The following is a 24,215-nucleotide window of genomic DNA, read 5'->3' on the forward strand; positions in this document are numbered from 1 at the left end:
AGACCTTACTGCTCTCTATAATAACATATATACAGTAGACCTTACTGCTCTCTATAATAACATATATACAGTAGACCTTACTGCGCTCTATAATAACATATATACAGTAGACCTTACTGCTCTCTATAGAACATATACACAGTAGACCTTACTGCTCTCTATAGAACATATATACAGTAGACATTACTGCTCTCTATAATAACATATATACAGTAGACCTTCCTGCTCTCTATATTAACATATATACAGTAGACCTTCCTGCTCTCTATAGAACATATATACAGTAGACCTTCCTGCTCTCTATATTAACATATATACAGTAGACCTTACTGCTCTCTATAGAACATATATACAGTAGACCTTACTGCTCTCTATAGAACATATATACAGTAGACCTTCCTGCTCTCTATATTAACATATATACAGTAGACCTTACTGCTCTCTATAGAACATATATACAGTAGACCTTACTGCTCTCTATAGAACATATATACAGTAGACCTTACTGCTCTCTATAATAACATATATACAGTAGAACGTACTGCTCTCTATAATAACATATATACAGTAGACCTTACTGCTCTCTATAATAACATATATACAGTAGACCTTACTGCTCTCTATAGAACATATATACAGTAGACCTTACTGCTCTCTATAGAACATATACACAGTAGACCTTACTGCTCTCTATAATAACATATATACAGTAGACCTTACTGCTCTCTATAGAACATATATACAGTAGACCTTACTGCTCTCTATAATAACATATATACAGTAGACCTTACTGCTCTCTATAATAACATATATACAGTAGACCTTACTGCTCTCCATAGAACATATATACAGTAGACCTTACTGCTCTCTATAATAACATATATACAGTAGACCTTACTGCTCTTTATAATAACATATATACAGCAGACCTTACTGCTCTCTATAATAACATATATACAGTAGACCTTACTGCTCTCTATATTAACATATATACAGTAGACCTTACTGCTCTCTATAGAACATATACACAGTAGACCTTACTGCTCTCTATAATAACATATATACAGTAGACCTTACTGCTCTCTATATTAACATATATACAGTAGACCTTACTGCTCTCCATAGAACATATATACAGTAGACCTTACTGCTCTCTATATTAACATATATACAGTAGACCTTACTGCTCTCCATAGAACATATATACAGTAGACCTTACTGCTCTCTATAATAACATATATACAGCAGACCTTACTGCTCTCTATAATAACATATATACAGTAGACCTTACTGCTCTCTATAGAACATATACACAGTAGACCTTACTGCTCTCTATAATAACATATATACAGTAGACCTTACTGCTCTCCATAGAACATATATACAGTAGACCTTACTGCTCTCCATAGAACATATATACAGCAGACCTTACTGCTCTCTATAGAACATATACACAGTAGACCTTACTGCTCTCTATAATAACATATATACAGTAGACATTACTGCTCTCTATAATAACATATATACAGTAGACCTTACTGCTCTCCATAATAACATATATACAGTAGACCTTACTGCTCTCTATAGAACATATATACAGTAGACCTTACTGATCTCTATAGAACATATATACAGTAGACCTTACTGCTCTCTATAGAACATATACACAGTAGACCTTACTGCTCTCTATAATAACATATATACAGTAGACCTTACTGCTCTCTATAGAACATATATACAGTAGACCTTACTGCTCTCTGTAATAACATATACACAGTAGACCTTACTGCTCTCTATAGAACATATACACAGTAGACCTTACTGATCTCTATAATAACATATATACAGTAGACCTTACTGCTCTCCATAGAACATATATACAGTAGACCTTACTGCTCTCTATAGAACATATATACAGTAGACCTTACTGCTCTCTATAGAACATATATACAGTAGACCTTACTGCTCTCTGTAATAACATATACACAGTAGACCTTACTGCTCTCTATAGAACATATACACAGTAGACCTTACTGATCTCTATAATAACATATATACAGTAGACCTTACTGCTCTCCATAGAACATATATACAGTAGACCTTACTGCTCTCTATAGAACATATATACAGTAGACCTTACTGCTCTCTATAGAACATATACACAGTAGACCTTACTGATCTCTATAATAACATATATACAGTAGACCTTACTGCTCTCTATAGAACATATATAAAGTAGACCTTACTGCTCTCTATAATAACATATATACAGTAGACCTTACTGCTCTCTATAGAACATATATACAGTAGACCTTACTGCTCTCTATAATAACATATATACAGTAGACCTTACTGCTCTCTATAGAACATATATACAGTAGACCTTACTGCTCTCTATAATAACATATATACAGTAGACCTTACTGCTCTCTATAATAACATATATACAGTAGACCTTACTGCGCTCTATAATAACATATATACAGTAGACCTTACTGTGCTCTATAATAACATATATACAGTAGACCTTACTGCTCTCTATAGAACATATATACAGTAGACCTTACTGCTCTCTATAATAACATATATACAGTAGACCTTACTGCGCTCTATAATAACATATATACAGTATACCTTACTGCTCTCCATAGAACATATATACAGCAGACCTTACTGCTCTCTATAATAACATATATACAGTTGACCTTACTGCTCTCCATAGAACATATATACAGTAGACCTTACTGCGCTCTATAATAACATATATACAGTAGACCTTACTGCGCTCTATAATAACATATATACAGTAGACCTTACTGCTCTCCATAGTAACATATATACAGTAGACCTTACTGCGCTCTATAATAACATATATACAGTAGACCTTACTGCTCTCCATAGAACATATATACAGTAGACCTTACTGCTCTCTATAGAACATATATACAGTAGACCTTACTGCTCTCTATAGAACATATATACAGTAGACCTTACTGCTCTCTATAATAACATATATACAGTAGACCTTACTGCTCTCCATAGAACATATATACAGTAGACCTTACTGCTCTCTATAGAACATATATACAGTAGACCCTACTGCTCTCTATAATAACATATATACAGTAGACCTTACTGCTCTCTATAATAACATATATACAGTAGACCTTACTGCTCTCTATATTAACATATACACAGTAGACCTTACTGCTCTCTATAATAACATATATACAGTAGACCTTACTGATCTCTATAATAACATATATACAGTAGACCTTACTGCGCTCTATAATAACATATATACAGTAGACCTTACTGCTCTCTATAGAACATATATACAGCAGATTTTACTGCTCTCCATAGAACATATATACAGTAGACCTTACTGCTCTCTATAGAACATATATACAGTAGACCTTACTGCTCTCCATAGAACATATATACAGTAGACCTTACTGCTCTCTATAGAACATATATACAGTAGACCTTACTGCTCTCCATAGAACATATATACAGTAGACCTTACTGCTCTCTATAATAACATATATACAGTAGACCTTACTGCTCTCCATAGAACATATATACAGTAGACCTTACTGCTCTCTATAATAACATATATACAGTATACCTTACTGCTCTCCATAGAACATATATACAGTAGACCTTACTGCGCTCTATAATAACATATATACAGTAGACCTTACTGCGCTCTATAATAACATATATACAGTATACCTTACTGCTCTCCATAGAACATATATACAGTAGACCTTACTGCGCTCTATAATAACATATATACAGTAGACCTTACTGCGCTCTATAATAACATATATACAGTAAACCTTACTGCTCTCCATAGTAACATATATACAGTAGACCTTACTGCGCTCTATAATAACATATATACAGTAGACCTTACTGCTCTCCATAGAACATATATACAGTAGACCTTACTGCGCTCTATAATAACATATATACAGTAGACCTTACTGCGCTCTATAATAACATATATACAGTAGACCTTACTGCTCTCCATAGAACATATATACAGTAGACCTTACTGCTCTCTATAGAACATATATACAGTAGACCTTACTGCTCTCTATAGAACATATATACAGTAGACCTTACTGCTCTCTATAATAACATATATACAGTTGACCTTACTGCTCTCTATAGAACATATATACAGTAGACCTTACTGCTCTCTATAATAACATATATACAGTAGACCTTACTGATCTCTATAATAACATATATACAGTAGACCTTACTGCTCTCTATATTAACACATATACAGTAGACCTTACTGCTCTCTATAATAACATATATACAGTAGACCTTACTGCTCTCTATAGAACATATATACAGTAGACCTTACTGCTCTCTATATTAACATATACACAGTAGACCTTACTGCTCTCTATAATAACATATATACAGTAGACCTTACTGCTCTCTATAATAACATATATACAGTAGACCTTACTGCGCTCTATAATAACATATATACAGTAGACCTTACTGCTCTCTATAATAACATATATACAGTAGACCTTACTGCTCTCTATATTAACATATATACAGTAGACCTTACTGCTCTCTATAGAACATATATACAGTAGACCTTACTGCTCTCTATAGAACATATATACAGTAGACCTTACTGCTCTCTATAGAACATATATACAGTAGACCTTACTGCTCTCTATAATAACATATACACAGCAGACCTTACTGCGCTCTATAATAACATATATACAGTAGACCTTACTGCTCTCTATAATAACATATATACAGTAGACCTTACTGCTCTCTATAATAACATATATACAGTAGACCTTACTGCGCTCTATAATAACATATATACAGTAGACCTTACTGCGCTCTATAATAACATATATACAGTAGACCTTACTGCTCTCTATAATAACATATACACAGTAGACCTTACTGCTCTCTATATTAACATATATACAGTAGACCTTACTGCTCTCTATAGAACATATATACAGTAGACCTTACTGCTCTCTATAATAACATATATACAGTAGACCTTACTGCTCTCTATAATAACATATATACAGTAGACCTTACTGCTCTCTATAATAACATATATACAGTAGACCTTACTGCTCTCTATATTAACATATACACAGTAGACCTTACTGCTCTCTATAATAACATATATACAGTAGACCTTACTGCTCTCTATAATAACATATATACAGTAGACCTTACTGCTCTCTATAATAACATATATACAGTAGACATTACTCTTCTCTATATTAACATATACACAGTAGACCTTACTGCTCTCTATAATAACATATATACAGCAGACCTTACTGCTCTCTATAATAACATATATACAGTATACATTACTGATCTCTATAATAACATATATACAGTAGACCTTACTGCTCTCTATAATAACATATATACAGCAGACCTTACTGCTCTCTATAATAACATATATACAGTAGACATTACTGCTCTCTATAGAACATATACACAGTAGACCTTACTGCTCTCTATAATAACATATATACAGTAGACCTTACTGCTCTCTATAATAACATATATACAGTAGACCTTACTGCTCTCTATAATAACATATATACAGTAGACCTTACTGCGCTCTATAATAACATATATACAGTAGACCTTACTGCTCTCTATATTAACATATACACAGTAGACCTTACTGCTCTCTATAATAACATATATACAGTAGACCTTACTGCGCTCTATAATAACATATATACAGTAGACCTTACTGCTCTCCATAGAACATATATACAGTAGACCTTACTGCGCTCTATAATAACATATATACAGTAGACCTTACTGCGCTCTATAATAACATATATACAGTAGACCTTACTGCTCTCCATAGAACATATATACAGTAGACCTTACTGCTCTCTATAGAACATATATACAGTAGACCTTACTGCTCTCTATAGAACATATATACAGTAGACCTTACTGCTCTCTATAATAACATATATAGAGTTGACCTTACTGCTCTCTATAGAACATATATACAGTAGACCTTACTGCTCTCTATAATAACATATATACAGTAGACCTTACTGATCTCTATAATAACATATATACAGTAGACCTTACTGCTCTCTATATTAACACATATACAGTAGACCTTACTGCTCTCTATAATAACATATATACAGTAGACCTTACTGCTCTCTATAGAACATATATACAGTAGACCTTACTGCTCTCTATATTAACATATACACAGTAGACCTTACTGCTCTCTATAATAACATATATACAGTAGACCTTACTGCTCTCTATAATAACATATATACAGTAGACCTTACTGCGCTCTATAATAACATATATACAGTAGACCTTACTGCTCTCCATAGAACATATATACAGTAGACCTTACTGCTCTCTATAGAACATATATACAGTAGACCTTACTGCTCTCTATAATAACATATATACAGTAGACCTTACTGCTCTCTATATTAACATATACACAGTAGACCTTACTGCTCTCTATAATAACATATATACAGTAGACCTTACTGATCTCTATAATAACATATATACAGTAGACCTTACTGCGCTCTATAATAACATATATACAGTAGACCTTACTGCTCTCTATAGAACATATATACAGCAGATTTTACTGCTCTCCATAGAACATATATACAGTAGACCTTACTGCTCTCTATAGAACATATATACAGTAGACCTTACTGCTCTCCATAGAACATATATACAGTAGACCTTACTGCTCTCTATAGAACATATATACAGTAGACCTTACTGCTCTCCATAGAACATATATACAGTAGACCTTACTGCTCTCTATAATAACATATATACAGTAGACCTTACTGCTCTCCATAGAACATATATACAGTAGACCTTACTGCTCTCTATAATAACATATATACAGTATACCTTACTGCTCTCCATAGAACATATATACAGTAGACCTTACTGCGCTCTATAATAACATATATACAGTAGACCTTACTGCGCTCTATAATAACATATATACAGTATACCTTACTGCTCTCCATAGAACATATATACAGTAGACCTTACTGCGCTCTATAATAACATATATACAGTAGACCTTACTGCGCTCTATAATAACATATATACAGTAAACCTTACTGCTCTCCATAGTAACATATATACAGTAGACCTTACTGCGCTCTATAATAACATATATACAGTAGACCTTACTGCTCTCCATAGAACATATATACAGTAGACCTTACTGCGCTCTATAATAACATATATACAGTACACCTTACTGCGCTCTATAATAACATATATACAGTAGACCTTACTGCTCTCCATAGAACATATATACAGTAGACCTTACTGCTCTCTATAGAACATATATACAGTAGACCTTACTGCTCTCTATAGAACATATATACAGTAGACCTTACTGCTCTCTATAATAACATATATACAGTTGACCTTACTGCTCTCTATAGAACATATATACAGTAGACCTTACTGCTCTCTATAATAACATATATACAGTAGACCTTACTGCTCTCTATATTAACATATATACAGTAGACCTTACTGCTCTCTATAGAACATATATACAGTAGACCTTACTGCTCTCTATAGAACATATATACAGTAGACCTTACTGCTCTCTATAATAACATATACACAGCAGACCTTACTGCGCTCTATAATAACATATATACAGTAGACCTTACTGCTCTCTATAATAACATATATACAGTAGACCTTACTGCTCTCTATAATAACATATATACAGTAGACCTTACTGCGCTCTATAATAACATATATACAGTAGACCTTACTGCGCTCTATAATAACATATATACAGTAGACCTTACTGCTCTCTATAATAACATATACACAGTAGACCTTACTGCTCTCTATATTAACATATATACAGTAGACCTTACTGCTCTCTATAGAACATATATACAGTAGACCTTACTGCTCTCTATAATAACATATATACAGTAGACCTTACTGCTCTCTATAATAACATATATACAGTAGACCTTACTGCTCTCTATAATAACATATATACAGTAGACCTTACTGCTCTCTATATTAACATATACACAGTAGACCTTACTGCTCTCTATAATAACATATATACAGTAGACCTTACTGCTCTCTATAATAACATATATACAGTAGACCTTACTGCTCTCTATAATAACATATATACAGTAGACATTACTCTTCTCTATATTAACATATACACAGTAGACCTTACTGCTCTCTATAATAACATATATACAGCAGACCTTACTGCTCTCTATAATAACATATATACAGTATACATTACTGATCTCTATAATAACATATATACAGTAGACCTTACTGCTCTCTATAATAACATATATACAGCAGACCTTACTGCTCTCTATAATAACATATATACAGTAGACATTACTGCTCTCTATAGAACATATACACAGTAGACCTTACTGCTCTCTATAATAACATATATACAGTAGACCTTACTGCTCTCTATAATAACATATATACAGTAGACCTTACTGCTCTCTATAATAACATATATACAGTAGACCTTACTGCGCTCTATAATAACATATATACAGTAGACCTTACTGCTCTCTATATTAACATATACACAGTAGACCTTACTGCTCTCTATAATAACATATATACAGTAGACCTTACTGCGCTCTATAATAACATATATACAGTAGACCTTACTGCTCTCCATAGAACATATATACAGTAGACCTTACTGCGCTCTATAATAACATATATACAGTAGACCTTACTGCGCTCTATAATAACATATATACAGTAGACCTTACTGCTCTCCATAGAACATATATACAGTAGACCTTACTGCTCTCTATAGAACATATATACAGTAGACCTTACTGCTCTCTATAGAACATATATACAGTAGACCTTACTGCTCTCTATAATAACATATATACAGTTGACCTTACTGCTCTCTATAGAACATATATACAGTAGACCTTACTGCTCTCTATAATAACATATATACAGTAGACCTTACTGATCTCTATAATAACATATATACAGTAGACCTTACTGCTCTCTATATTAACACATATACAGTAGACCTTACTGCTCTCTATAATAACATATATACAGTAGACCTTACTGCTCTCTATAGAACATATATACAGTAGACCTTACTGCTCTCCATATTAACATATACACAGTAGACCTTACTGCTCTCTATAATAACATATATACAGTAGACCTTACTGCTCTCTATAATAACATATATACAGTAGACATTACTCTTCTCTATATTAACATATACACAGTAGACCTTACTGCTCTCTATAATAACATATATACAGCAGACCTTACTGCTCTCTATAATAACATATATACAGTATACATTACTGATCTCTATAATAACATATATACAGTAGACCTTACTGCTCTCTATAATAACATATATACAGCAGACCTTACTGCTCTCTATAATAACATATATACAGTAGACATTACTGCTCTCTATAGAACATATACACAGTAGACCTTACTGCTCTCTATAATAACATATATACAGTAGACCTTACTGCTCTCTATAATAACATATATACAGTAGACCTTACTGCTCTCTATAATAACATATATACAGTAGACCTTACTGCGCTCTATAATAACATATATACAGTAGACCTTACTGCTCTCTATATTAACATATACACAGTAGACCTTACTGCTCTCTATAATAACATATATACAGTAGACCTTACTGCGCTCTATAATAACATATATACAGTAGACCTTACTGCTCTCCATAGAACATATATACAGTAGACCTTACTGCGCTCTATAATAACATATATACAGTAGACCTTACTGCGCTCTATAATAACATATATACAGTAGACCTTACTGCTCTCCATAGAACATATATACAGTAGACCTTACTGCTCTCTATAGAACATATATACAGTAGACCTTACTGCTCTCTATAGAACATATATACAGTAGACCTTACTGCTCTCTATAATAACATATATACAGTTGACCTTACTGCTCTCTATAGAACATATATACAGTAGACCTTACTGCTCTCTATAATAACATATATACAGTAGACCTTACTGATCTCTATAATAACATATATACAGTAGACCTTACTGCTCTCTATATTAACACATATACAGTAGACCTTACTGCTCTCTATAATAACATATATACAGTAGACCTTACTGCTCTCTATAGAACATATATACAGTAGACCTTACTGCTCTCTATATTAACATATACACAGTAGACCTTACTGCTCTCTATAATAACATATATACAGTAGACCTTACTGCTCTCTATAATAACATATATACAGTAGACCTTACTGCGCTCTATAATAACATATATACAGTAGACCTTACTGCTCTCTATAATAACATATATACAGTAGACCTTACTGCTCTCTATATTAACATATATACAGTAGACCTTACTGCTCTCTATAGAACATATATACAGTAGACCTTACTGCTCTCTATAGAACATATATACAGTAGACCTTACTGCTCTCTATAGAACATATATACAGTAGACCTTACTGCTCTCTATAATAACATATACACAGCAGACCTTACTGCGCTCTATAATAACATATATACAGTAGACCTTACTGCTCTCTATAATAACATATATACAGTAGACCTTACTGCTCTCTATAATAACATATATACAGTAGACCTTACTGCGCTCTATAATAACATATATACAGTAGACCTTACTGCGCTCTATAATAACATATATACAGTAGACCTTACTGCTCTCTATAATAACATATACACAGTAGACCTTACTGCTCTCTATATTAACATATATACAGTAGACCTTACTGCTCTCTATAGAACATATATACAGTAGACCTTACTGCTCTCTATAATAACATATATACAGTAGACCTTACTGCTCTCTATAATAACATATATACAGTAGACCTTACTGCTCTCTATAATAACATATATACAGTAGACCTTACTGCTCTCTATATTAACATATACACAGTAGACCTTACTGCTCTCTATAATAACATATATACAGTAGACCTTACTGCTCTCTATAATAACATATATACAGTATACCTTACTGCTCTCTATAATAACATATATACAGTAGACATTACTCTTCTCTATATTAACATATATACAGTATACATTACTGATCTCTATAATAACATATATACAGTAGACCTTACTGCTCTCTATAATAACATATATACAGCAGACCTTACTGCTCTCTATAATAACATATATACAGTAGACATTACTGCTCTCTATAGAACATATACACAGTAGACCTTACTGCTCTCTATAATAACATATATACAGTAGACCTTACTGCTCTCTATAATAACATATATACAGTAGACCTTACTGCTCTCTATAATAACATATATACAGTAGACCTTACTGCGCTCTATAATAACATATATACAGTAGACCTTACTGCTCTCTATATTAACATATACACAGTAGACCTTACTGCTCTCTATAATAACATATATACAGCAGACCTTACTGCTCTCTATAATAACATATATACAGTAGACCTTACTGCTCTCTATAATAACATATATACAGTAGACCTTACTGCTCTCTATAATAACATATATACAGTAGACATTACTGCTCTCTATAATAACATATATACAGTAGACCTTACTGCTCTCTATAATAACATATATACAGTAGACATTACTGCTCTCTATAATAACATATATACAGTAGACCTTACTGCTCTCTATAGAACATATATACAGTAGACCTTACTGCTCTCTATAATAACATATATACAGTAGACCTTACTGCTCTCTATAATAACATATATACAGTAGACCTTACTGCGCTCTATAATAACATATATACAGTAGACCTTACTGCTCTCTATAATAACATATATACAGTAGACCTTACTGCTCTCTATAATAACATATATACAGTAGACCTTACTGCGCTCTATAATAACATATATACAGTAGACCTTACTGCTCTCTATAATAACATATATACAGTAGACCTTACTGCGCTCTATAATAACATATATACAGTAGACCTTACTGATCTCTATAATAACATATATACAGTAGACCTTACTGCGCTCTATAATAACATATATACAGTAGACCTTACTGCTCTCTATAGAACATATATACAGCAGATTTTACTGCTCTCCATAGAACATATATACAGTAGACCTTACTGCTCTCTATAGAACATATATACAGTAGACCTTACTGCTCTCCATAGAACATATATACAGTAGACCTTACTGCTCTCTATAGAACATATATACAGTAGACCTTACTGCTCTCCATAGAACATATATACAGTAGACCTTACTGCTCTCTATAATAACATATATACAGTAGACCTTACTGCTCTCCATAGAACATATATACAGTAGACCTTACTGCTCTCTATAATAACATATATACAGTATACCTTACTGCTCTCCATAGAACATATATACAGTAGACCTTACTGCGCTCTATAATAACATATATACAGTAGACCTTACTGCGCTCTATAATAACATATATACAGTATACCTTACTGCTCTCCATAGAACATATATACAGTAGACCTTACTGCGCTCTATAATAACATATATACAGTAGACCTTACTGCGCTCTATAATAACATATATACAGTAAACCTTACTGCTCTCCATAGTAACATATATACAGTAGACCTTACTGCGCTCTATAATAACATATATACAGTAGACCTTACTACTCTCCATAGAACATATATACAGTAGACCTTACTGCGCTCTATAATAACATATATACAGTACACCTTACTGCGCTCTATAATAACATATATACAGTAGACCTTACTGCTCTCCATAGAACATATATACAGTAGACCTTACTGCTCTCTATAGAACATATATACAGTAGACCTTACTGCTCTCTATAGAACATATATACAGTAGACCTTACTGCTCTCTATAATAACATATATACAGTTGACCTTACTGCTCTCTATAGAACATATATACAGTAGACCTTACTGCTCTCTATAATAACATATATACAGTAGACCTTACTGCTCTCTATATTAACATATATACAGTAGACCTTACTGCTCTCTATAGAACATATATACAGTAGACCTTACTGCTCTCTATAGAACATATATACAGTAGACCTTACTGCTCTCTATAATAACATATACACAGCAGACCTTACTGCGCTCTATAATAACATATATACAGTAGACCTTACTGCTCTCTATAATAACATATATACAGTAGACCTTACTGCTCTCTATAATAACATATATACAGTAGACCTTACTGCGCTCTATAATAACATATATACAGTAGACCTTACTGCGCTCTATAATAACATATATACAGTAGACCTTACTGCTCTCTATAATAACATATACACAGTAGACCTTACTGCTCTCTATATTAACATATATACAGTAGACCTTACTGCTCTCTATAGAACATATATACAGTAGACCTTACTGCTCTCTATAATAACATATATACAGTAGACCTTACTGCTCTCTATAATAACATATATACAGTAGACCTTACTGCTCTCTATAATAACATATATACAGTAGACCTTACTGCTCTCTATATTAACATATACACAGTAGACCTTACTGCTCTCTATAATAACATATATACAGTAGACCTTACTGCTCTCTATAATAACATATATACAGTAGACCTTACTGCTCTCTATAATAACATATATACAGTAGACATTACTCTTCTCTATATTAACATATACACAGTAGACCTTACTGCTCTCTATAATAACATATATACAGCAGACCTTACTGCTCTCTATAATAACATATATACAGTATACATTACTGATCTCTATAATAACATATATACAGTAGACCTTACTGCTCTCTATAATAACATATATACAGCAGACCTTACTGCTCTCTATAATAACATATATACAGTAGACATTACTGCTCTCTATAGAACATATACACAGTAGACCTTACTGCTCTCTATAATAACATATATACAGTAGACCTTACTGCTCTCTATAATAACATATATACAGTAGACCTTACTGCTCTCTATAATAACATATATACAGTAGACCTTACTGCGCTCTATAATAACATATATACAGTAGACCTTACTGCTCTCTATATTAACATATACACAGTAGACCTTACTGCTCTCTATAATAACATATATACAGTAGACCTTACTGCGCTCTATAATAACATATATACAGTAGACCTTACTGCTCTCCATAGAACATATATACAGTAGACCTTACTGCGCTCTATAATAACATATATACAGTAGACCTTACTGCGCTCTATAATAACATATATACAGTAGACCTTACTGCTCTCCATAGAACATATATACAGTAGACCTTACTGCTCTCTATAGAACATATATACAGTAGACCTTACTGCTCTCTATAGAACATATATACAGTAGACCTTACTGCTCTCTATAATAACATATATACAGTTGACCTTACTGCTCTCTATAGAACATATATACAGTAGACCTTACTGCTCTCTATAATAACATATATACAGTAGACCTTACTGATCTCTATAATAACATATATACAGTAGACCTTACTGCTCTCTATATTAACACATATACAGTAGACCTTACTGCTCTCTATAATAACATATATACAGTAGACCTTACTGCTCTCTATAGAACATATATACAGTAGACCTTACTGCTCTCTATATTAACATATACACAGTAGACCTTACTGCTCTCTATAATAACATATATACAGTAGACCTTACTGCTCTCTATAATAACATATATACAGTAGACCTTACTGCGCTCTATAATAACATATATACAGTAGACCTTACTGCTCTCTATAATAACATATATACAGTAGACCTTACTGCTCTCTATATTAACATATATACAGTAGACCTTACTGCTCTCTATAGAACATATATACAGTAGACCTTACTGCTCTCTATAGAACATATATACAGTAGACCTTACTGCTCTCTATAGAACATATATACAGTAGACCTTACTGCTCTCTATAATAACATATACACAGCAGACCTTACTGCGCTCTATAATAACATATATACAGTAGACCTTACTGCTCTCTATAATAACATATATACAGTAGACCTTACTGCTCTCTATAATAACATATATACAGTAGACCTTACTGCGCTCTATAATAACATATATACAGTAGACCTTACTGCGCTCTATAATAACATATATACAGTAGACCTTACTGCTCTCTATAATAACATATACACAGTAGACCTTACTGCTCTCTATATTAACATATATACAGTAGACCTTACTGCTCTCTATAGAACATATATACAGTAGACCTTACTGCTCTCTATAATAACATATATACAGTAGACCTTACTGCTCTCTATAATAACATATATACAGTAGACCTTACTGCTCTCTATAATAACATATATACAGTAGACCTTACTGCTCTCTATATTAACATATACACAGTAGACCTTACTGCTCTCTATAATAACATATATACAGTAGACCTTACTGCTCTCTATAATAACATATATACAGTATACCTTACTGCTCTCTATAATAACATATATACAGTAGACATTACTCTTCTCTATATTAACATATATACAGTATACATTACTGATCTCTATAATAACATATATACAGTAGACCTTACTGCTCTCTATAATAACATATATACAGCAGACCTTACTGCTCTCTATAATAACATATATACAGTAGACATTACTGCTCTCTATAGAACATATACACAGTAGACCTTACTGCTCTCTATAATAACATATATACAGTAGACCTTACTGCTCTCTATAATAACATATATACAGTAGACCTTACTGCTCTCTATAATAACATATATACAGTAGACCTTACTGCGCTCTATAATAACATATATACAGTAGACCTTACTGCTCTCTATATTAACATATACACAGTAGACCTTACTGCTCTCTATAATAACATATATACAGCAGACCTTACTGCTCTCTATAATAACATATATACAGTAGACCTTACTGCTCTCTATAATAACATATATACAGTAGACCTTACTGCTCTCTATAATAACATATATACAGTAGACATTACTGCTCTCTATAATAACATATATACAGTAGACCTTACTGCTCTCTATAGAACATATATACAGTAGACCTTACTGCTCTCTATAATAACATATATACAGTAGACCTTACTGCTCTCTATAATAACATATATACAGTAGACCTTACTGCGCTCTATAATAACATATATACAGTAGACCTTACTGCTCTCTATAATAACATATATACAGTAGACCTTACTGCTCTCTATAATAACATATATACAGTAGACCTTACTGCGCTCTATAATAACATATATACAGTAGACCTTACTGCTCTCTATAATAACATATATACAGTAGACCTTACTGCGCTCTATAATAACATATATACAGTAGACCTTACTGCTCTCCATAGTAACATACAGTACCAGTCAAAAGTTTTAGAACACCAACTCATTCAAGGGTTTTTCTTTATTTTTACTATTTTAACATTGTAAAATAATAGTGAAGATATCAAAACTATGAAATAACCCATTTGGAATCATGTAATAACCAAAAAAGTGTTAAACAAATCAAAATATATTTTTTATTTGACATTCTTAAAATAGCCACCCTTTGCCTTGATGACAGCTTTGCACACTCTTGTTATTCTCTCAACCAGCTTCATGAGTTAGTCACCTGGAATGAATTTCAATTAACTTCTCTAGGATAGGGGGCAGCATTTTCACGTTTGGATGAAAAGCATACCGAAATTCCACTGCCAGCTACTCATCCCCAGAAGATAAGATATGCATATTGTTAGTAGATTTGGATAGAAAACTCTGAAGTTTCTAAAACTGTTTGAATCATGTCTGTGAGTATAACAGAACTTATTTAGCAGGCGAAACCCCGAGGACAAACCATTCAGATGTTTTACTTTTAGGTCACTCTCTTTTCAATGAGATTTAATTGGGAAACCAGATTTCTAATTGACTTGCTTGCAGTTCCTACCGCTTCCACTGGATGTCAACAGTCTAGAGAAATTGGTTGAGGTTATTCCTTTGCGTAATGAAGAAGTACGGCCATCTTGAACGAGAGTCACAATAAGTGTCCTTAGATAGAAGCGCGTAACCAGAAAGCTGGCTATAGTTGGTTTTAATCCTGTATTGAACACAGATCATCCCGTCTTCAATTTTATCGATTATTTACGTTAAAAAATACCTAAAGTTGTATAACAAAAGTAGTTTGAATTTTTTGGCAAAGTTTACAGGTAACCTTTGAGATATTTTGTAGTCACGTTTGAGCAATTTGGAAGCTGTGTTTTTCTGGATCAAACGCGCCAAATAAATGGACATTTTGGATATATATCGACGGAATTAATCGAACAAAAGGACCATTTGTGATGTTTATGGGACATATTGGAGTGCCAACAATAGAAGCTCGTCAAAGGTAAGGCATTCATTATATTTTTATTTCTGCGTTTTGTGTCGCGCCTGCAGGGTTGAAATATGCTTATCTCTCTTTGTTTACAATGGTGCTAACTCAGATAATAGCATCGTTTGCCTTCGCCGAAAAGCCTATTTGAATTCTGACACATTGGCTGGATTCACAACCAGTGTAGATTTAATTCGGTAACTTTCATGTGTGATTTAATGAAAGTTTGATTTTTATATTAATTTTCATAGTAATTAATTTGAATTTGGCGCTCTGCATTTTCTCTGGCTTTTTGCCAAGTGAGACAGTAGCGTCCCGCCTAAACTCAGATTTTTGGATATAAATATGAACTTTACCGAACAAAACATACATGTATTGTGTAACATGAAGTCCTATGAGTGTCATCTGATGAAGATCATCAAAGGTTAGTGATTAATTTTATCTCTATTTCTGCTTTTTGTTACTCCTCTCTTTGGCTGGAAAAAATGGCTGTGTTTTTCTGTGGCTATGTACTGACCTAACATAATCGTTTGATGTGCTTTCGCCGTACATCCTTTTTGAAATCAGACATGTTGGCTGGATTCACAACATGTGTAGCTTTAATTTGGTGTCTTTCATGTGTGATTTCATGAAAGTTTGATTTTTTATAGTAATATATTTGAATTTGGCGCTCTGCATTTTTACTGGCTTTTGGCCAAGTGGGACGGTAGCGTCCCACATATCCCAGAGAAGAAGTTAACAGGTGTGCCTTGTTATAGGTTCATTTGTGGAATTTCTTTCCTTCTGAATGCATTTGAGCCAATCAGTTGTGTTGTGACAAGGTAGGGTTGGTATACAGAAGATAGCCCTATTTGGTAAAAGACCAAGTCCATATTATGGCAAGAACAGCTCAAATAAGCAAAGAGAAACGACAGTCCATCATTACTTTAAGACATGAAGGTCAGTCAATATTATTTGACCAAGAAGGAGAGTGATGGAGTGCTGCATCAGATGACCTGGTCTCCACAATCACCCGACCTCAACCCAATTGAGATAGTTTGGGATGAGTTGGACCGCAGAGTAAAGGAAAAGCAGCCAACAAGTGCTCATCATATGTGGGAACTCCTTCAAGACTGGAAAAGCATTTCAGGTTAACTTGGTTGAGAGAATGCCAAGAGTGTTCAAAACCGTAATCAAGGCAAAAGGTGGCTACTTTGAAGAATCTCAAATATAAAATATATTTAGATTTGTTTCACACTTTTTTGGTTACTGCATGATTCCATATTTGTTATTTCATAGTTTGTATGTATTGACAATTATTCTACAATGTTACTATATATTTCCCTCCACTGGAACTAAGAAAAACATGAAAAACTGCCCCAGACCATTATTCCTCCTCCACCAAACTTTACAGTTGGCACAATGCATTCGGGCAGTTAGCGTTGTCCTGGTATACACCAAACCCATATTCGTCCGTCGGACTGCCTGATGGTGAAGTGTGATTCATCACTCCAGATGGTCCAATGGCGGCGAGCTTTACACCACTCCAGCCGATGCTTGGCATTGCATGGTGATCTTAGGCTTGTGTGTGGCTGCTCAGCCATTGAAACCCATTTCATGAAGCTCCTGACAAACAGTTCTTGTGCTGATGTTGCTTCCAGAGGCCGTTTGGAACTCGGTAGTGAGTGTTGCAACCGAGGACAGATGATTTTTACGCGCTACGTGCTTCAGCACTCGGCAGTCCCATTCTGTGAGATTGTGTGGCCTACCACTTCGCGGCTGAGCCGTTGTTGCTCCTAGACATTTCCACTTCACAATAACAGCACTTACAGTTGACCAGAGCAGCTCTAGCAGGGCCAAAATTTGACAAACTGACTTGTTGGAAAGGTGGCATCCTATGACGGTGCCAAGTTGAAAGTCACTGAGCTCTTCAGTACAGGCCATTCCACTGCCACTGTTTGTCTATGGAGATTGCATGGCTGTGTGCTCAATTTTATACACCTGTCAGCAACGGGTGTGACTGAAATAGTCGAATCCGCTAATTTGAATGTCCACATACTTTTTGTAGCCATGTAGTGTATATATAGTAGACTTTGCTTATCAACATGCATTACTGTTTTATTGCCTTTTTTTAAAATAGCATATTTTCATCTCAGTAATGGTACACAAAACTGTACACCTTTTTTAAAGCTCTCCTCTACTCAAAAACAAATTTCATGAGTGATTTGATCTACTCTGTAAAAACCACAGTAGAAACCTAACTACCCACATACCACCAGTCTGATACAGAAAACCTTAGCTCCCTATATTCCTCTGTCTGATTATCCCGCCTATATTCCTCTGTCTGATTATCCCGCCCTCTCTCCGTCCACCCCCCCTCTCTATCCCTCCCTCCTTCCCCCTCTTCATGCCATTGGTCTTGTTTGTCTTTCCTTTTCCCCTGGGCTCGGGGTTTCCTGTAGGGTTGGGCAGCCTCATGTGAGCCATATCTTCCAGACAGCTGTAAAATAGCAGGCCTCACTCCCTTTCCTTCTCTCCTGCCCCAACTCTCTCTCTCTCTCTGAATTATTCCCTACCTCTCTCTACTTCCCACCCTTTATCGCTCTCCTTTTCAGTCTCTCTCTCTCTCTCTCTCTCTCTCTTTCTCTCCCCACCCTTTCTTGTTCTCCTTCATTCACTCTCACCCCCCCCTCTCTATCTCTCTCTCTCTCTCGCCTCCCCCTGCCTCCCCCCGCTCTCTCTCACCTCCCCTCTGTCACTCTCTCGCACCTCCCCCCTCTCTATTACCTCTCTCTCTCTTGCTTCCCCCCCTCCCTCTCTCTCACCTCCCCCACTCTCACCTCCCCCCTCTCTCTCACCTCCCCTCTGTCTGTCTCTCGCTCTCTCCTTCCCACCCTTTCTCGCTCTTCTTCATTCTCTCTCACCTCCCCCACTCTCACCTCCCCCCTCTCTGATTCTCGCTCTTCTTCATTCTCTCCCGCCTCCCAATCTCATATATATATATATATATAAAAATCTCACTTTCCATTCATTCTTCCCTCTCTTTCCCCTTCCTTCCATCTCTCTCCTCTCAATGTCTTTCTCTCTCTCTTTCCACCATTTTGTTTCTCACCAGGCTCCAGTTTTCAGAAGCTCATTCATCTTCACCCGACTGTCTCTTTCCTCTGTTTCACTGAATATCTAACAAACACAGACCAAGTGACTCTGGCATTCCGTTCTTGTTATCACTGTTGTGTGTATAATGCATATTGATATATCAAGGTAAAGCACATGTTTGTGACTGCAATCATGTGGGTTTTATTATTCAGAGATACCAACCACTCCAACCACTGGAAGCTTAGTGAGCCCATTCCCTGGTGATGGCAAGACCATCATACAGAGAGGAAGCACCAGGGAGAACAGCTAGCAGATGTCTGTGACCAGTTGCAGGTGGTTCCTTTTCATTTAGAAAATGCTCCGTTATTAAATAAATACATGTTTTGCTCCATGAAGGAATCCAAAGATGTGTACGTCGCTATCTTGTCTATTTCATCACGGCGGCATACACATCATTGGATTACTTCATGGAGCAAAACATGTATTTATTTATTATAATAACGGAGCATTTTCTAAATTCAAACGAACCTCCTGCAACTGAACACAGACATTTTAGAAAATACATGTTTGGCCGAATCGAGAATGAAGATTGTATCATCAAATTAATTAATTGTCTGGGCTACGCCAAACAGTACCTATCCTGTAACAGTTAATAGAACTGCAGCACATTAGCCCATTACAATCTGCTAACTACAGGGAGAGAGACAAAATATGCTTTGTAAGCTAGCTGTTGGAAAGTCTCCCCTCAATTCAAGCGATTCATAGATGCTAACTACCTTTAGCGCCTATTGACGATAGTATCTTCTGGCCGGGGGAGTTTTGTTAAGAGCCTCGTCGCACGTTCTGAACTTTAAAACACATCACTTTCGGTATGGTTTTGGAAACATAATCTGAACAGTATCTTTCATATCAGCAAGAAATTATTTCCAAAAAACCTGTGTGTAAACGGAAGACGGATGCACGCCACAAACATGTTGTCACTGAAAAATACTGTCGGCTGCAACTGTGTTAAAACCGGTTAAAACAGTCTACAGTAAAGTGTATATTTTGCATTTGTGAAATTATTTTGATTTGAAATGAAACTAGAGGGGTTTATGTTTGTAGATCCGTGCCCGTAATTGAGAATTGATTCATGTTTAGATGGAGTATTTGTCTGTTTTGGCTTCCAGAGACAATTGGCCTCTAAACAGAACATGTAAGGCCCTTGGACAATACGAAGTGGTGTCACTCTGAAAGGTTTGAGGTTGCAACCCAAGCTCCTGTTGATCTTTCCACAGGCCACAGACTGGTGACATACATTGCATTATTTCAGGCCCCCATTAACACAATTTCCTCAATCACTATCCTCTTCTAGCTTAGTTCATTTATATCACACAGATCCATAGATTTATTGTGAGGTGTTGTGTGGTGGAAGAGTAGTTTGTTGATGAGCTACTCACGGCTGACACAGTTTGGCCAGGTCCTGATCTGTGGTTCCCGGGTGGAGGCCGCGGATGTAGAGGTTAGTTTTGCTCAGCTGCTCTCCACTGAGGCTGCCGCTACTGCTGCTGCTGGTGGTGTGGTTGGGGCTGGGTGGAGCCATCTGGTGGCTGGAGGACACATACGTCGGCTGGGGCAAGACAGAGACAGGATATGACATCAGCAACATGATACGATGACATTGGGTAGTAGCTGGCCAGCATGTTACGGGAGATTTGGTTCTGGGTGAGATTAGACATCTGGTGGTAATGTAACAGGGGGGGTCTGGTAAAACAAATTTGCGTGTAGAGTAGGCTAACCTTGCTTGAGTTTAGATTTTATGCCTATAGGCTTTAGCTCAGAAGGCAAATATGTGCAGGAGACACAGATTTAAATGGCAAATTGTCACAGTGCAATCCTACAATCCTCTACAGTCCACCATCCTGAAAAGGCCCAACCATCAGATAAAATCAGTGCTGTTATCAGTCAACTCTCCAGGGGCCTCATTTGTCAATATTGCATAGAAACTATTTAAAATTACTACTTATGAACGGAATTTAGAATGGTCGTACACATAGAAAGTGTAATTTATCAAACAATCCTACGAGCGTCATACACACACCGGTAGGAGATAATCATTGATAAATACCAATTGTTCTTGTGCACGACCATGGCTGTTTGCATTTCGAAACACCCCTAACTATCCATATACTGTATGGTCAAAATCATCTCTTTAAAACCTGTGGGGAATATGACTACCGGCTCTCACAGTCTACATCAGAATCAGATGTTCATCCATGTATCTCAAATGTCGAAGTTATCCTAAACGTTAAAATTGGCAGAGTTTAAGGTTAAGTTTAGGCATTAACTCAGAATTGTTAAGGTTAAGTTCAGGCTTTAACTCCAAATTCTTAAGGTTAGGCATTAACTCTAAATGGTTAAGATAAGTGTTAAGGTTTGGAATAGGCTTATAAGAAAAATATCAAAAACAACTTTCTATTGCAGGAATTGAAATTCCAACCTTTGGAATCAGGGGCAGATGCTTACGCCCATCCCCGTCCGCAAAACTGAAACCAACTTGAAGGTAACAGCGCTCACTATTGCTTCTAGTGGCCGGTTTCCACGTCATCTCCCGACATCCTTAGACATGGATGGACGTTGAATACTGACAGGTGACGTGGCTGGAATATACAATGCTGTGTCATGAAATACAATGGCGCTAAGAAAAAAAGTTTCAGAGACTGAAATAGACGTGCTAGTGTCAGAGATTGAGTACAACCAAAAGGTTTTATTTGGCTCACTCAGTTGTGGCTTGACCAGTAAAAATAAAAACATAGCTACAAAGATATGACCATTAGGACAACTAAAGATGCTTTAGCAATGGCAAAATATACTTAAAACGAGTAGGCAACACTCATCCATCCTCAACAGCTCCCTCCTGTAGGAGTATAGGCCAACATTGCTGTTCTGCAGAAGGTTTGAGTTGTGCATTCCACTTGGCCACCACATTCAGCAGTGTCTTCTGCACATCACATCACCTGCACATTAAGAGTAGAAGCCTTTTCTGTTCACATAGTTGAAATCATTTTGGAATGGTGATTTTATGGCAATGTGGGGGCCATTTGTATTTGGGAACCCATTGATGGCATCATGGTAATGAAACCCCTCTTGACTTCAAACTGTTGTTCAATGGTGTATGGAAATTGTATGTGCTACGGTTCATTTTGCTGATTAAATGTTTTATTTTAACTAGGCAAGTCAGTTAAGGACATATTCTTATTTACAATGACGGCCAATTGTGCGCTGCCCTATGGGACTCCCAATCACGGACGGATGTGATACAGCCTGGATTCGAACCAGGTACTGTAGTGATGCCTCTTGCACTGAGATGTAGTGCCTTAGAACGCTGCACCACTCTGGAGCTGATGATTGCATCCAAAACATTGGCTCATCGAGGGCTGTGAGATGCCGATGGACAAGCTCCCCCTGAAAAGTGCCAGTTGCCAAAAATAGGACTTGGATGTGCACCGGAATGGCATGTGTTCACCTTTTTAAAGTAGGTCTTAAAGCTGCAATTGTTAACTTTGTGGGCGACCCGACAAAATCCTATAAGATTGGTTTTGGGAAACGATATCTGATGAGCCAATCTGTACTTTCTGCAAAAAAA

At 35.4% G+C, this 24,215-nt stretch overlaps 1 protein-coding gene across 1 annotated transcript in view; it reads right to left on the bottom strand.

Moving 5' to 3' along the window:
• The window catches only part of LOC139558001 (RNA-binding motif, single-stranded-interacting protein 2-like), a 53,278-nt gene that overhangs the window by 19,709 nt on the left and 9,354 nt on the right, over positions 1-24,215 (bottom strand). The window contains exon 2 of the mRNA XM_071373368.1: positions 22,030-22,199. Coding sequence (XP_071229469.1) covers positions 22,030-22,199 — 170 coding nt within the window. The remainder of the gene's footprint in view (positions 1-22,029; positions 22,200-24,215) is intronic.

The sequence above is a fragment of the Salvelinus alpinus genome, chromosome 28, assembly GCF_045679555.1.
Source record: "Salvelinus alpinus chromosome 28, SLU_Salpinus.1, whole genome shotgun sequence".
Lineage (NCBI taxonomy): Eukaryota > Metazoa > Chordata > Actinopteri > Salmoniformes > Salmonidae > Salvelinus > Salvelinus alpinus.